The 13067-nt window shown below is 40.3% G+C and overlaps 1 protein-coding gene across 2 annotated transcripts; it reads left to right on the top strand.

Annotated features, from left to right (window-relative positions):
- Nucleotides 1–3045: 3045 nt before the first annotated feature.
- Nucleotides 3046–9042, top strand: mob3a (MOB kinase activator 3A). 2 transcript variants are annotated; one of them, XM_080473125.1, is made up of 4 exons: nucleotides 3046–3286; nucleotides 5601–6185; nucleotides 7558–7760; nucleotides 8609–9042. In XM_080473125.1, exons 2-4 carry the CDS (start codon nucleotides 5768–5770, stop codon nucleotides 8636–8638), a joined length of 651 nt encoding a protein of 216 aa, XP_080329251.1. In that variant the 5' UTR covers nucleotides 3046–3286; nucleotides 5601–5767; the 3' UTR covers nucleotides 8639–9042. The 2 variants fall into 2 exon arrangements, with proteins under 2 accessions (XP_080329251.1, XP_080329252.1); XM_080473126.1 differs by having other exon boundaries at nucleotides 3055–3378; nucleotides 8609–9036.
- Nucleotides 9043–13067: the final 4025 nt, after the last annotated feature.

Here is a 13067-nt window from a genome sequence, read left to right as displayed (position 1 = left end):
AATAATTTGTTTATGATCAGTGGTTACAGCAGTAGGAGTTTGAATTTGTGGTATTTGATGTGAAGCTGATGTTTGTCTTAACTGATGGGGCGGCGGTTTGTGTGCCTTGTCTCCATGTTCATAATGAGAGCATCTAGATTTAAACAGAAGCCCTTCAGTGGGAGTCGATACCCAACGTCAAATTCAGTTTGTCTTAAAAGACTCTTTATATAAATGTGGTGAAGGTCTGATGGGGTAAATATCATCAATTTCATTAATCTTCTTAGTTAAATATGTTCATTGCATTTCTCTGGTTTTGGTCTCCAGAGCACAAAACTAAATAGTTTCACCCGTTATACAAGCTTTTAGTGTCTCCCATAGAAAGGATGCCGAGACCCGTGTTCTTTGTGTTCATGCACCAAGGTGGGCGGATGGTATCACAGCCTCCTGCTTGTAATTCCATAAGGACTGTAGCGCAGTCTGATATAGCAATAACATCATAAGAGCAAAATATTACTGATGGAATGAGCCCGGAAATCAACCAAGAACAAAAATCATTGCTGTGAAGGTACAGGAGGGAAAAAAAAGAGGAAAAGTGAGAGTTTGTCCACGAATGACTGCAGGTTTTGGCTGAATTCGAAAGGACAGTAATTCTGATTGATCTGCGATCTCTTGACGGGTTAAGCCAGCACTTGAAGTCTCTGCCTATCAGAAAATGTCCGGGTATCGAGGAAAACACTGTTATAAAAAAGGAAATATTGTCCCAATTAGGGCCATAGATAATCCCCAGAATCACCTGGGTGCCATGAAGTTTGCCAGTTACCGTAACAAATCTTCCATTTGAATCCGGAGAAACAACAGAGCAGATAAACTTGATTGATGGTTATTTTCAAATAATTATTCTTAATGCTAAACGACTCAGTGCTGCTAACATACCGTACAAAGGAGTTACAATAAATATAGCATACTAATTTCCAACTGTACCGTGCATGTTGCAGAAAAATAAGGTATGCATGATGAACTAATTCTATTTTACTGAAATTAATCAATTATAATGTGCAGAGCAACGTATCCATACTTTGAAAGGATTATTTGTCATAGAAAAGCTCCCAAATTTGACTTTAGTCTAACATCAAGGAAATTCATCAGAATAAACCTTACATGGAAATATTATCAGAATGTCATGTTTTTGTCTTTTGAATGAGATGCACACGTATTTGTGAAATCAAATAGACAACAAAACTGTTAGCAGAATTAGAGGATTACTTTTTTAATGTATATGTTTCATTTGTCATGATATTTAGATACAATGTTGTGGCTGTGTGTGTGTGTGGGGGGGGGGGGGGGGGGGGGGGTGCGTCTGACCTGTTTGGACACTGAGAGGAAGTGAATGTGTTCGTTTTCAAAATAAGTGCATGAGACTTTCACACTGTAATTCGTGCTGTTGCTCGTGTTACTTGTACAGTTTGCATCAGTGAAGAAGAGACACTTCCTATTCTGTACAATCAGGCACTGATAGATAGAAAACGACTTCTGTACAAGTTAAAGTTGTACAGTGAGTGTTAAAGGAAGGTAATAATATCAACATGATTTAAAATAAACAATGCTATTTGTTTAAGGTCTCTTTGGACATTCTTGTCCATACTTGCCCATCTTTGCCACCTTTAATTGGTATTTTATTAAAATGCATTTACAGGCTCTGTGTGTTATTTTGTTTTGTTTTCATTTCACCTCATGTCAGCTAAAGGTTTTGTACCAGAACCTCCACCCCAGTGTTTAGTACTCTGCAATGTCTTTGAAAACATGAAGGGATTCCTGAATGGGTTTAGGAGAGTTAGACAGAGAGGTCTGAAGCAGACATAATAGGCCCCAAAAGAGACATAAACCAACTATAAAAACACATAATTACTAAAATAATGTACGCAATGTTCACAAAAGAAAGCAATGACCAAAGGTTTAGGTCAAATGTTCAAATATTATGTGCATAAATGCCACAAAGACAAGAAATTAAAATGAAAATCAGATCACGAAATGCAAATAAATGTTGAAAGGATACAGGAAATGGTCATATGACCGAACAATTACCATAAACATGTAAAAGTGCTCCAAATATATACGAAATTAACACAGTCGACACAGATGTATCCCAAATACACCAAATTAACTTTATGGTACAAAACGATTATGAAAGATTGCGAAAAAAAAAAAAAGACTAAAGGTCTACAGAAAGACCACAAACTGATCAAAATGAATACAAACAGATGATTTTTGACTGAGAAACACATGAAATGACCAAGTAAAAGATATAAAGAAAGACAAAAGGATTTCTAACTTGAACCATCTATGCATTCATATGCTATGCTGCTTTTTCAAACTTAAGCTTACAGGAGGTTGGAGCCAATTACATTAGACTATGTTAAGGCATGTTACACACACACACACACACACACACACACACACACACACACACACGCGCGCGCACACACACACACACACACACACACACACACCACAGTTGATCCCCAATTGACTTATATACATATTTATATACATATTTTTTGGACTGAGGGAAAAACCCAGAGTAGCTTAGAAAAACTTGTGAATGCACAGATAGACATGAAAGCACCACCATCCTACCACCTTCTCCTGTGCAGGGTTGTGGGGCACTGGAACCCAGCTAACTATGGGTGAGGGACCATCAGCACAAATATGATAGACAACCACAGCCACACACTCATATTCACATCTAAGGGCACAATTTGACCTCACATGCATGTTTTTTGACCGAGGGGGAAACGGAATACCAGGTGGAAACCCGTGCACTAACAGGGAGAACATGCAAACTCCACCAAGTAGAGTCACCAAATGACATGAAATTAAACCAGAGAAGCTTAAGAAAATGTATGCATGCACAGGTAGACATGCAAACTACACATACAAGCCCTCAAGCTCAGGCCTCACTGAGAGGCTGGACCACAAACCTGCAAACCTGGAAATCGCGTTTGTACTCCATGTCCCACGTTTGTCGTTGTGTTGACGTGAGTGCGACTTCTATTGTGAAGCTCCAGGCCGGAAGTTTCCTGTAAAGCCTCGAGCTTCCCGTTGGTGTACTTTTCGTTTGGCAGGGAGGAGTCGGTCTTTAGTTTCTTTATTATACATAAATGTATATTGAATTATCAACAATTCTACACGTGTGGTCCGGTTTGTTCATAATGTAGTCGGGGCATGTTGTCGACGTGAAGCTATCGACCATTAATCGCTTAAAAAAAATCGATAGAAGAGCGAAGGAAACAGGAAGGCGGAACAAGTAAGTTCATCAAAGTGGGTTTTTCCACTGTCCGCCTTTAAACAGCCGCCCGACATTACAGCTGTCTTCATACCCTCTGGCCCTGACATGTGGTGAGCGTTAGCTGCGAATAACACGTATACGTGGTGTTTTTTTTTTTGTTGTTTCGGTGTGTTTCGTGTGTGTTTTAGAGAGCAACAAGTCCGGCCGAGTTAGCGCGTCACGTCTCTAAACTTGGTACAGTCGTCATGTGCGCCGCAGTTTAATCTGCATCTTTCAGACCGGAAAATGAGCCATAAACATCGCAAAATCTGCATTTCTACTCTCCAAGTGGTTGACACGGACTGTGGATATGCTCACCGGTGCTCCTTAGTGTTGCTGAAGACTTAGTTTTATTGTCATTTTGAAGCCTGTTGGTGTCACGGCTGAATTGGTGTCAGAGATAGGAAATGACTCTCCGAGGCACCATGTTTCATCTTTAACGTTTAAGTCCTTCTGACTGACATCAAGTCAACAGGAAATACATATTTATTCTGATCAGAATCGCCACACACAAACCGAGTGATTCACATTCAAATAAACCACAATTATTACTTATGTTCTTTTGGGTTCCCCACTGTTCCCTCCCATTCTTCTGATTCTTTTCAGGATAGTTTATAGATCATTCTCAGATTAAAGCTCGTTGTGCATAACTGGGGCAGTTTGTTGTGTAATTCCTCAACAAGTCCCCACAAATGCCTCAAGATGGATTCAAGTCAGATATAGTTGGCAAAACAGCAGAAATATTCTTGGCTTGATCATGCAGTCTTTTCCAACAATTTCATAGAGAATGGGTGTATTGATATTTTTGTTTTGTATTTTTTTTTCATTTCCACAATAGAGGAACTCGTAACTCACTGTGATGATTCAAAATGGGAAGAGATTTTAGGTTGATAAAGATTTACTTCCTTATATTTCAGATGCTGATAAAGAAAAGTAAATAACCACAAATACTTTAATACTAGAAATTTAACAGCGCTTATCCCCAATATGCATCTGAATCTTACATTATGCACATTATATCAGTCTGTAACTACCTATTTGCATAGATTGATTTATAGGTACTTTTCTGGTGTTAACTCGACTGTCTGGATACAAATCTATGGAGTCAATGAGATTTTCTTCTCAACATTTACTTGTACTGTTCATGTATATCAAATGGTTTCTTCAGATTTATTAGCACGAATGATTAACTTTAAAGTGATTCTTTTAAAAGGGGCTGATGAATCACTCTCCTGATGCATGACTTAGACAATTGTTCAATTTCCCAGTAGAAATTGCATGTTCATGCATGGCTGAACCCTGATGTAGTTATATAATGATCAGTTCATTAACCACTCAACCAAATTAGGCTGCACACCACAATTCTTTTACTTTTATTTTTTATTGTTATTTAATTCGATGACTATAGTCTCTCATGTTTGTATTTGGTTTATCTTACGGTTTATAACAGCCTAAAAACTTTGTGAGGGTCTCACATTTAAATGTATTCATTTATAACTCAGAACAGCTTACATGAACTTTATTCATTTATAATATCACCCTAAAAAAAATCTCTGAGTTTGTGTTTAAAGGTTCCACAATGGCCTAAATGTTTAGGATGGATTAACAAGCATAGTCATCAAAGGGTTCAAACTTAATGAAACTTAATATCATTCATGCAGGTGTTGGATAATTTCCCAAGTCACAAAGTATTGAATGACAAGATTTTAATTACAATAACAATTACTGATTAATTAGTCTATCAGTCGCCACAACAAGTATCTACATTATTGATAGTGGTCAGTGGTTATCTTATTAATTACTCGTTCAGTTTGTTTTTGTTTTATAATTGTCCGCAAATTGTGAAATAAATAAGCATCAGCCAGTCTCTTTGAAAGTTTGTTGCCCTGCTGGTTCACCCATATTTTCAACACATTTATTATATTTCCTTATGATATATTTTTTGACAATGATAAAGATAAACTTTTATAAAAGGTTCAAGTGAGTTCAAAAGACCAACAACACACGTAATCATGCAAAATGATGTTAAAGTTATTCAAAACTTGAATTAGGAATTTGTTCTTGCTTATTCTCCTGTGACAGGGAACTGAATTTGTTTGAGCGTTTTTCACTGTAATCTGACGTTTCCCTGTCGAGTGATGCAGCTTGAAACACGGCTCGTTTGGCAGCACGTTAGGTTGCAGTGTTATGACAAATACAACTACAGGCTCTGCACAAAGGGAGTATTTCAATGTGGATGTGCATCTACTAACCAAACCACCTCCGTTTATTTTTCTCCCCTCCTCATACGCAGGATCCCAGAAGCCCAGACGAAGCTAAAACAAACACCTGCCGACAGTCCATAACAAAAAAAAAAAACTCTGCCGGCTGCTTATACAACCGTCCGACTGCTTCTATCTTGACGATAAATAAGTCACCAGAAGCGTTCTCACAAATCGCCCACTGCCGCCACATGCGACCATGTCCATGGCCCTGAAACAAGTCTTCAACAAAGACAAGACGTTCCGGCCCAAGCGCAAGTTTGAGCCCGGGACGCAACGCTTTGAGCTGCACAAAAAGGCCCAGGCATCCCTGAACGCTGGCCTGGACCTGAAGCAGGCCGTGCAGCTGCCCCACGGCGAGGACCTCAACGACTGGGTGGCCGTCCACGTGGTCGACTTCTTCAACCGCATCAACCTCATCTATGGCACCATCAGTGACTCGTGCACCGATCAGACCTGCCCCGTCATGTCCGGAGGACCCAAGTACGAATACCGCTGGCAAGACGAGCACAAGTACAAGAGGCCGACCGCCCTGTCGGCCCCCAAGTACATGAGCCTGCTCATGGACTGGATCGAGGTACAAGTCAACAACGAGAACATCTTCCCCACGAATGTCGGTACGTGTTGGGTTTATTTTTTCTGTTTGACACGTAAGCAACAAAGAGTGGGGATTAGCCGTGGCGGATGTTCAGTTGTTGTTTTTTTAATGCAACACGCAAAGCTCTTATCCACTCAGAGATGTCCACAGACAGCAGAAGTAGACTAGCAGCCTATCACCACTTAGACAATGAAGTCATTTAACTCTTTGAAATGCCTAAAAAAAAAAAAAAAAAACCAATGTGCCCACCTCAGGCCATCAATCTCTAAAGAGCAAGTGTATTGCTTTGTGTGAAAAAAACCCTGAAAATTTAGGCTGGAACATATCAACCCATCTTCTATACTTCTTTATTCAGGGTTCTGGAAGCCCGTCCCAGCTGATTATGGGTGAAATCAGGGTACACCCTGAACAGACCACCAGGGAAAACACAGACATACACTGACACATACTCACAATCACACTTACCAGCATTTTACAATCACCGATTAATGTCACATGTACACTTTTGGACTGTGGCGGGGGGACCGGAGTACTCATAGAAACGCCACACGCATGGAGACCATGTCAACTCCACAACGCTAACCATTGAAGCTCAGTGCTGCCCACAGCTTGCCTACATTTTAAAATAACAATAGTTGATGGCTTTATACAAAACTTTTTACACTTACACTGACGGTATTGACCTGCAGATGACAGCTGCTACTGTAATATCCAGGGATTTATGTTTTTTCATCTAATGAATGACTTAAACTGGGATTTTAGTGGTATAATCTTTTCTGAAGGAGTCACACAGAACACCACAATAGAAAAACTGTAAATGATTAAGATGTATTGAATGGCACGGATAATAATACATAAAAAAAAAAGCACATGCAGATAAAATTCAGCAGAAATGTGAAGCCTTTGTCCGTCTTAATGCCTGTGAGGCCACGTACATGAGATTACCTTCAGTGCACATTGCAAACATTACAGACTTGGTTAATCTGCTGCAGTGGCATTCTCGCTTTTATATTATCTCGATGGGTAAAGCCCTGCTCTCTGGCTCAGCCGATGATTTACAAAAAAATGGGTCACGCGATGTACAGTAGGGATATGAATAGAACCGACCTCTGACTCACTTGTCCTCTGGAACAGATTCCTCAAATATTATTGAATTAGTCAAATCAACGCACGCACTAAATGAAACAGTTGGATAGGGCAGAGGCTTAGCTCGCAGTGGATTTCCAATCATGTGTGAGGTGCTGCTGACAGCTGCTTCCAACCAGGACAAGTTGACCACACTGCAGCATCTCGCAGTGTCAAATGCGTTTCTTTCTGAGGTGTAAACAGTGAAATGTGATCACGCATTAACGGCACCGTTTGTCTCCCCTCTCCATCTGCCTGATTCCCAGGTACTCCCTTTCCTAAGACCTTCATGCAAGTGGCTAAGAAGATTTTGTCTCGTCTGTTCCGGGTGTTTGTCCACGTCTACATCCACCACTTTGACCGCGTGAGCCAGATGGGGGCTGAGGCTCACGTTAACACCTGCTACAAGCACTTCTATTACTTTGTCACTGAGTTCAACCTGACGGACCACAAAGAGCTGGAGCCTCTGGTGAGTGGAGCGACGGTCAAGGTGGAAACGTCGAGGCAAAGACATAAAACACACAGTTCTATTCTGAACAGAGAGCTGATCGGATCTGGGTACTATCGGAATTGACTCGGATATTAAAGTTATTATCGTGGTCACAAAACACGTCAAGCGTCCCAAGATGATTTAAAAAAAAAAAAAAAAATGTTTTATTAGAAAGTACTAATAAAGTTCCACGCTCATCAAAATTAGACAATGTTTCTTCAGATTAGAGAGAAAGACCTACATGAGATGACCTGTGTATGCAAACAATTCACTGACCAATTGTTAAAGTCACATGAAATAACCAAATGTAGGTTTTGAGTAACACTTATCTCTCAATACAATCAAATCTAGTTGACGATAGGGGAAGACAGGCTGTGTCCTGCAGAAGTCTGTCACCACTAAAGACGGACGTCCAGCCACTCTCACGCTTATGAACAGTTAAGAGCCACTTATCACACGAACAGACATGTTGAAATGTGTCGGATGAAGCTGGAAACAAACATCCAAACTCTAGAGCAGAAGGCCTCTGACCCAGAAATCAATCGGGTTTTCTTGCTGTGAAATGACGGCGCTAACGGCGCCACTATTGTTCAGCCCCGTTCAAAGATTGACTGTTAATTATTGTATCGATTTACGACCCCCTTCTCTTCATGTGTGTTTCAGTCGCGGTTCTGAAAGTGGGTCAGTCTGATCCAAAGCTTCCCCCTTTTACTGGGTTTTTGACCTTTATTCTTTTCTTTCTTTTTCTGGCCACATTCTAGGGTGTGTGCTGGTACATGTGTGATTCACCACGTTGTGTGTGTGTGTGTTGTTTGTGTTCACCGCAGAAAGAGATGACCTCCCGGATGTGCCACTGAGCAAAGGGTCCCGCGGAGCCACCGGGCCAAAACTCATCCGTCCATCTCCCAGGCCGCTTCGGAGAAAAAGAAGAGCAAACAGATTCAGAGTCTATTTTTATATTTAAGTACTGTAATCTATTTTAGCCACATACTGTAGGTTTTAACCCTGTCATGTGCGGCATTCTGTTCCTTTTAGAGAAAGTTTTCAGACATTTTATCGGAGCACAGTATTAAGAGGTATATGTTTGTGATGATGCTTTTTTTTCTATTTGAGTCTCAATCATTCCAGGATGTTACAATCTTTTTTTTTTTTTTTTTTTTTTTTCTTTAAAATGATTTACAATTAGTTCTATTTCTCACTGTACACCTATGAAATCAATATATTGTTACAATAAAGTCAGTTTCTACTCTGTCATATATGGAATTTGTTGTTTAAATGAACACACAGGCTGCAGCTTCAATAGTTTTGATTAGTTCTCACAGGTACTTAAGATATATTTTCTTCTATCTGAGTAATTCTGTGTTTCAGGCACTGAAAATTAAATTTTGAAATGGTTACACGATGATACAGGACATTAATAAAAATAAATATTACTTGTGTTTCTGAGGGACAATTTGATAGACCGAACAACTTTTTAGTTGTTCAAATGATTTTGCTCCATTTGCGACACTTAAATGTTAGATAGTGTAAAAGCATAATTCCACAGTTGGAACAGTTCCAGACTTCCTGGTGAGTCAGACGTCATTGAGGCTCTGTTATCTTGGACTTTGGGCCTCGTGCCATCGGGCACGTTCTCAGATGTCAAACCTGCTGGTATTTGTTGCCAATTGAAAGTCACAGGAGACATGAACCTCACGAGGAAACCTCATGGAGGCAGAGCATGCCCACAGCGCACAACGTCCACCAGGTGGCGCCAGATACCGAAAAGCTGCCTTGTGTGGAAGACTCCAGCTTTCTACCCTGCAGTTAATGTTCTAGCTCTTACCTAAATCTGCCCACTGTCCCACTTGCAGTCCTGAAGCAGGGAAGTGGAGAACCGATCCGGGTTAATGATTCGACGATTAAGCTGGTTACATAAGAAACAGGCCAGACTGTCCTGTGATTTAAAAACATTCTGTTTTTGAATGAAACCTGCTTTGAATGGGTCGAGTCAACAGTTCTGGAAAAGCTTTGAGAGCAACATTGTTGGACAGATTTAGTGGCATTTATTGCTCTTATGTTATATGTTTATGTAATTAATGAGCCACAATCGTTAAAAAAACAAAAGTGCAACAACCTGTGGGCTTACGGCATGTGATAAGCTTGGTCACATGGAAATGCCAGTTTCTGCACAATGTATGTCTATAGTAGTGCTACAGTAGGGTCCACAATAATTGCAGTGTTGAATATTTTACTGTATTTTATTGATGTGATTCAGCAAGCCTGGGGTCTTTAATGGCCACATGTTATACAACTCACAACAACCTCTTACAGGTAAGGCAATAACAGTCGCGTCTGTCCTCAGCATGAGTGGTCCACACTATAGTAGCTCTCTGCTTCTCTAACAGGTCTCTGATTGGACAAAGCATCACTGTGAACTGTATAATGATGAACACACCCAACTGAACAAACATCCAAAACACTTAGAATTTAAATCCAAAACAATACACAGTTTCTCGTGTTTGAATCATAGAAAGTGTTTTATAGGTCACTCTAACATGTGCACATGTCATTAAATCACAATGGTTTAGTGGTCAGCAGTCTCATCTCACAAAGAGACGACCGGGCTCTGGTTTCTTCTGTGTGGTATTTGCATGTTCTCCTTTTGCAGGTGAAAGGTTTTTTTATTCGAAACCCCAAACCCACACAGAGTGGATGTGTGTTTGTTTGTCTGTCACTTGATATGTGATGGACTGACTGCCAGTCCAAGGTGTACTGTAGTCTTTATTAGCCAGAATCAGCGCCAGCCCCATGTATGCCAAGTAGAATAAAGCAGTTATATGATATCCTCAGAGCAGAAAGCTTTGCCTTGTTCTATACTCTCTGGTAACCTATATGTTTGTACCCAATGTTGCTGTTTAGACAATACTTGCTTGAGTTTCCAAGTCCCTTGGCTTGAATTACATCTAGGTCTTGGCACACTTCTTCCTGCTTCCATTGAAATGTTGTTACAGACTCTTGTGGTGTTCTAAATAAAAAGTCATCACATGTGCAGAACAAAACGGTGCTTTCATTAAATCAGCAATGTCCTCAATTGTAAGAGTCACAGGACAGAACACAAACGGCTGACTCTTTCCTGATGCTGAACTTGATAATTGTCTTTAATGACGGCATATATTTATTGAAAAGAACAGAAAATAACCTGAGCAGTTGCATTGTGTCAAGTGGTGGTGCCAAAACTTAAATTGTTTTAGAGCCTTTGGATTTCTTCTAAGAAATGCTATGAACTCCCATATATGAGTTGGTAAAAGTATGAAAGTGAAGATAAATGCTGTTGGACACACTATCTTCTGAACTAAGAGTCTAAAAATAAAAAGGTATGGGCAGTCATTCAGGTTCACTGAAGATTCTCTGAAGTGTCTTCATTTGTTTTTTCTTTGGCAACAATAAACCTCAGAGCAGACAAAGCCTCAGCTCTCTCTGTGACTCCTGGTGGTCCCCAAAGGACCTTCTTCAGACCATAGGTTGGGGACAACTGGTGTAACGGACACTTCAGGCTATGATCTGAGTGACTGTTTGGTTTGATCTGCTCACCCAAGAGCTTTCCAGATCGGATCTATCTGATGTCTTTGTGTATAAATATAAACATTAAGCACCTTGGATTCCCTCCATCTCCAGTTTCTCCAAGAATAACATGCTGAGACACCCTCAGCGTGATGTTTCACTGATAATATTTTAGTCATGTCAAATATAATGATGCATTAGTTCCATGGTGGGTGGAGGTAGGGGGTATAGTACCTTTACCAGTATCTCAAATAGAATACTCTCGGGATTTCACTTGCGATCGAGTATTTTAAAATTTCCTGATTGGTGTCTTTAATTCAAGTTAAAGGTTTTGAAATCTTCTCGAGGTTCCCAGGGACTCCAACTATCAGTTCAAAAGCAGAATATTGAAACAGAAATGTAGTCAATAGCAGCTATTCAAAGTGATTTGCCTAAAGGCTTGAATGGATGGAGGTTGTCATGGACTGTGAGTCAGCTGAGCCGGATGTTTTTTTTTTTGTCAAAATGCATATCTGTCAGCACAGCCATACTTTAAAAGCATTCCTCTCACCTCACTGGCTTCATTCAAGCTGATAACAGAACTATGTTTTTGTTTTGTTTTTTACCACTTGAAATCAGTTTTAATAAACATACACGATGTAACAAAATATCCCAGTGACACAAACCACTCTGGTGACCTCATTTCCTGTTGTAACCTGATCCTCTTAAATGGATTTTCTCTCTCTCTCTCTCTCTCTCTCTCTCTCTCTCTCTCTATACCCTTCCCTCCCCATGTCTTGCACCCAAGTTCACTGGCAGCATGTGACATGTGGGAGATGAGCTGTACCCTCCCTCCTCTTCTCTCACGTCTTCTCTTCCCCCTGGTGTGTTTTTCCTCTCCTGGAATGTACCAGACTGCCTCGAAGGGCTCTGCAGTTTTAAAGACGTGTAGAAAAGCATGGGCAAGAGGCCAGAATCTCCAGCTACAGCCAATCACACTGAACTGATCCAGCAACATCTTACACAGCAGAGCATGGCTGTTGTTTTGATGGAACAGTGTGATTACTTGCATGTAGACAAAAGGGGTTGGAAGATAATGTGACTCAGCAAGTGCCAGATGGAGCACACACCCCTAACGGTTTTGCTGCCCGTGAGTCAGCCGCCTCGTGGTGTGGTGCAGCTTGCGATAAAGAAAAGTGATGATAATTTCAAGGATTTAGAGCCGGACATGATCTACAGAAGTCCCAGTGACAACATGGATTATTTGAAAGAAGCCCAGGAGGAAGTTTTTCATGCGAGGCAGTCAAGTATTATCAAAAATGCTCAGAAAACGAGTATTTTAAAAGAAAATGGTGCACAGGTCAGTTAAACGTCACAAAATGCCACTGAATATCCAACTGATAAAGAGATACAACTTTACAATCTTTTATTGTTTTCATTTTACTTAGACGATATAATGCAATGCAGGGGTGGGAAACTTGTTGGGAAACTCCATCCTCTCTACCAGTGAGCCTCTACCAGCAGGTCAACTAGGAACGGACACCCCAAAGATATATTAAAACTATGGTGAGGGATCCAACAGAACTCACTTGTGTGTCTGTGAATGAAATTATAAACATAACGTATCATTCCATAATCCTTCACCCTAAAGTATTTTCTATGTATATTTGTCGCACTTTACACTTAACAAATAGATGTTTTATTAGTAACAAAAAAAGTAGCTCTGTGTACATTTTGAAATATTTTGATGTCAGCTTCTGGATC

Source organism: Lipophrys pholis, assembly GCF_963383615.2.
Source record: "Lipophrys pholis genome assembly, chromosome: 10".
NCBI lineage: Eukaryota > Metazoa > Chordata > Actinopteri > Blenniiformes > Blenniidae > Lipophrys > Lipophrys pholis.
The sequence above is the reverse complement of the archived record's forward strand: the minus strand, read 5'-3'. Positions and strand labels throughout refer to the sequence as shown.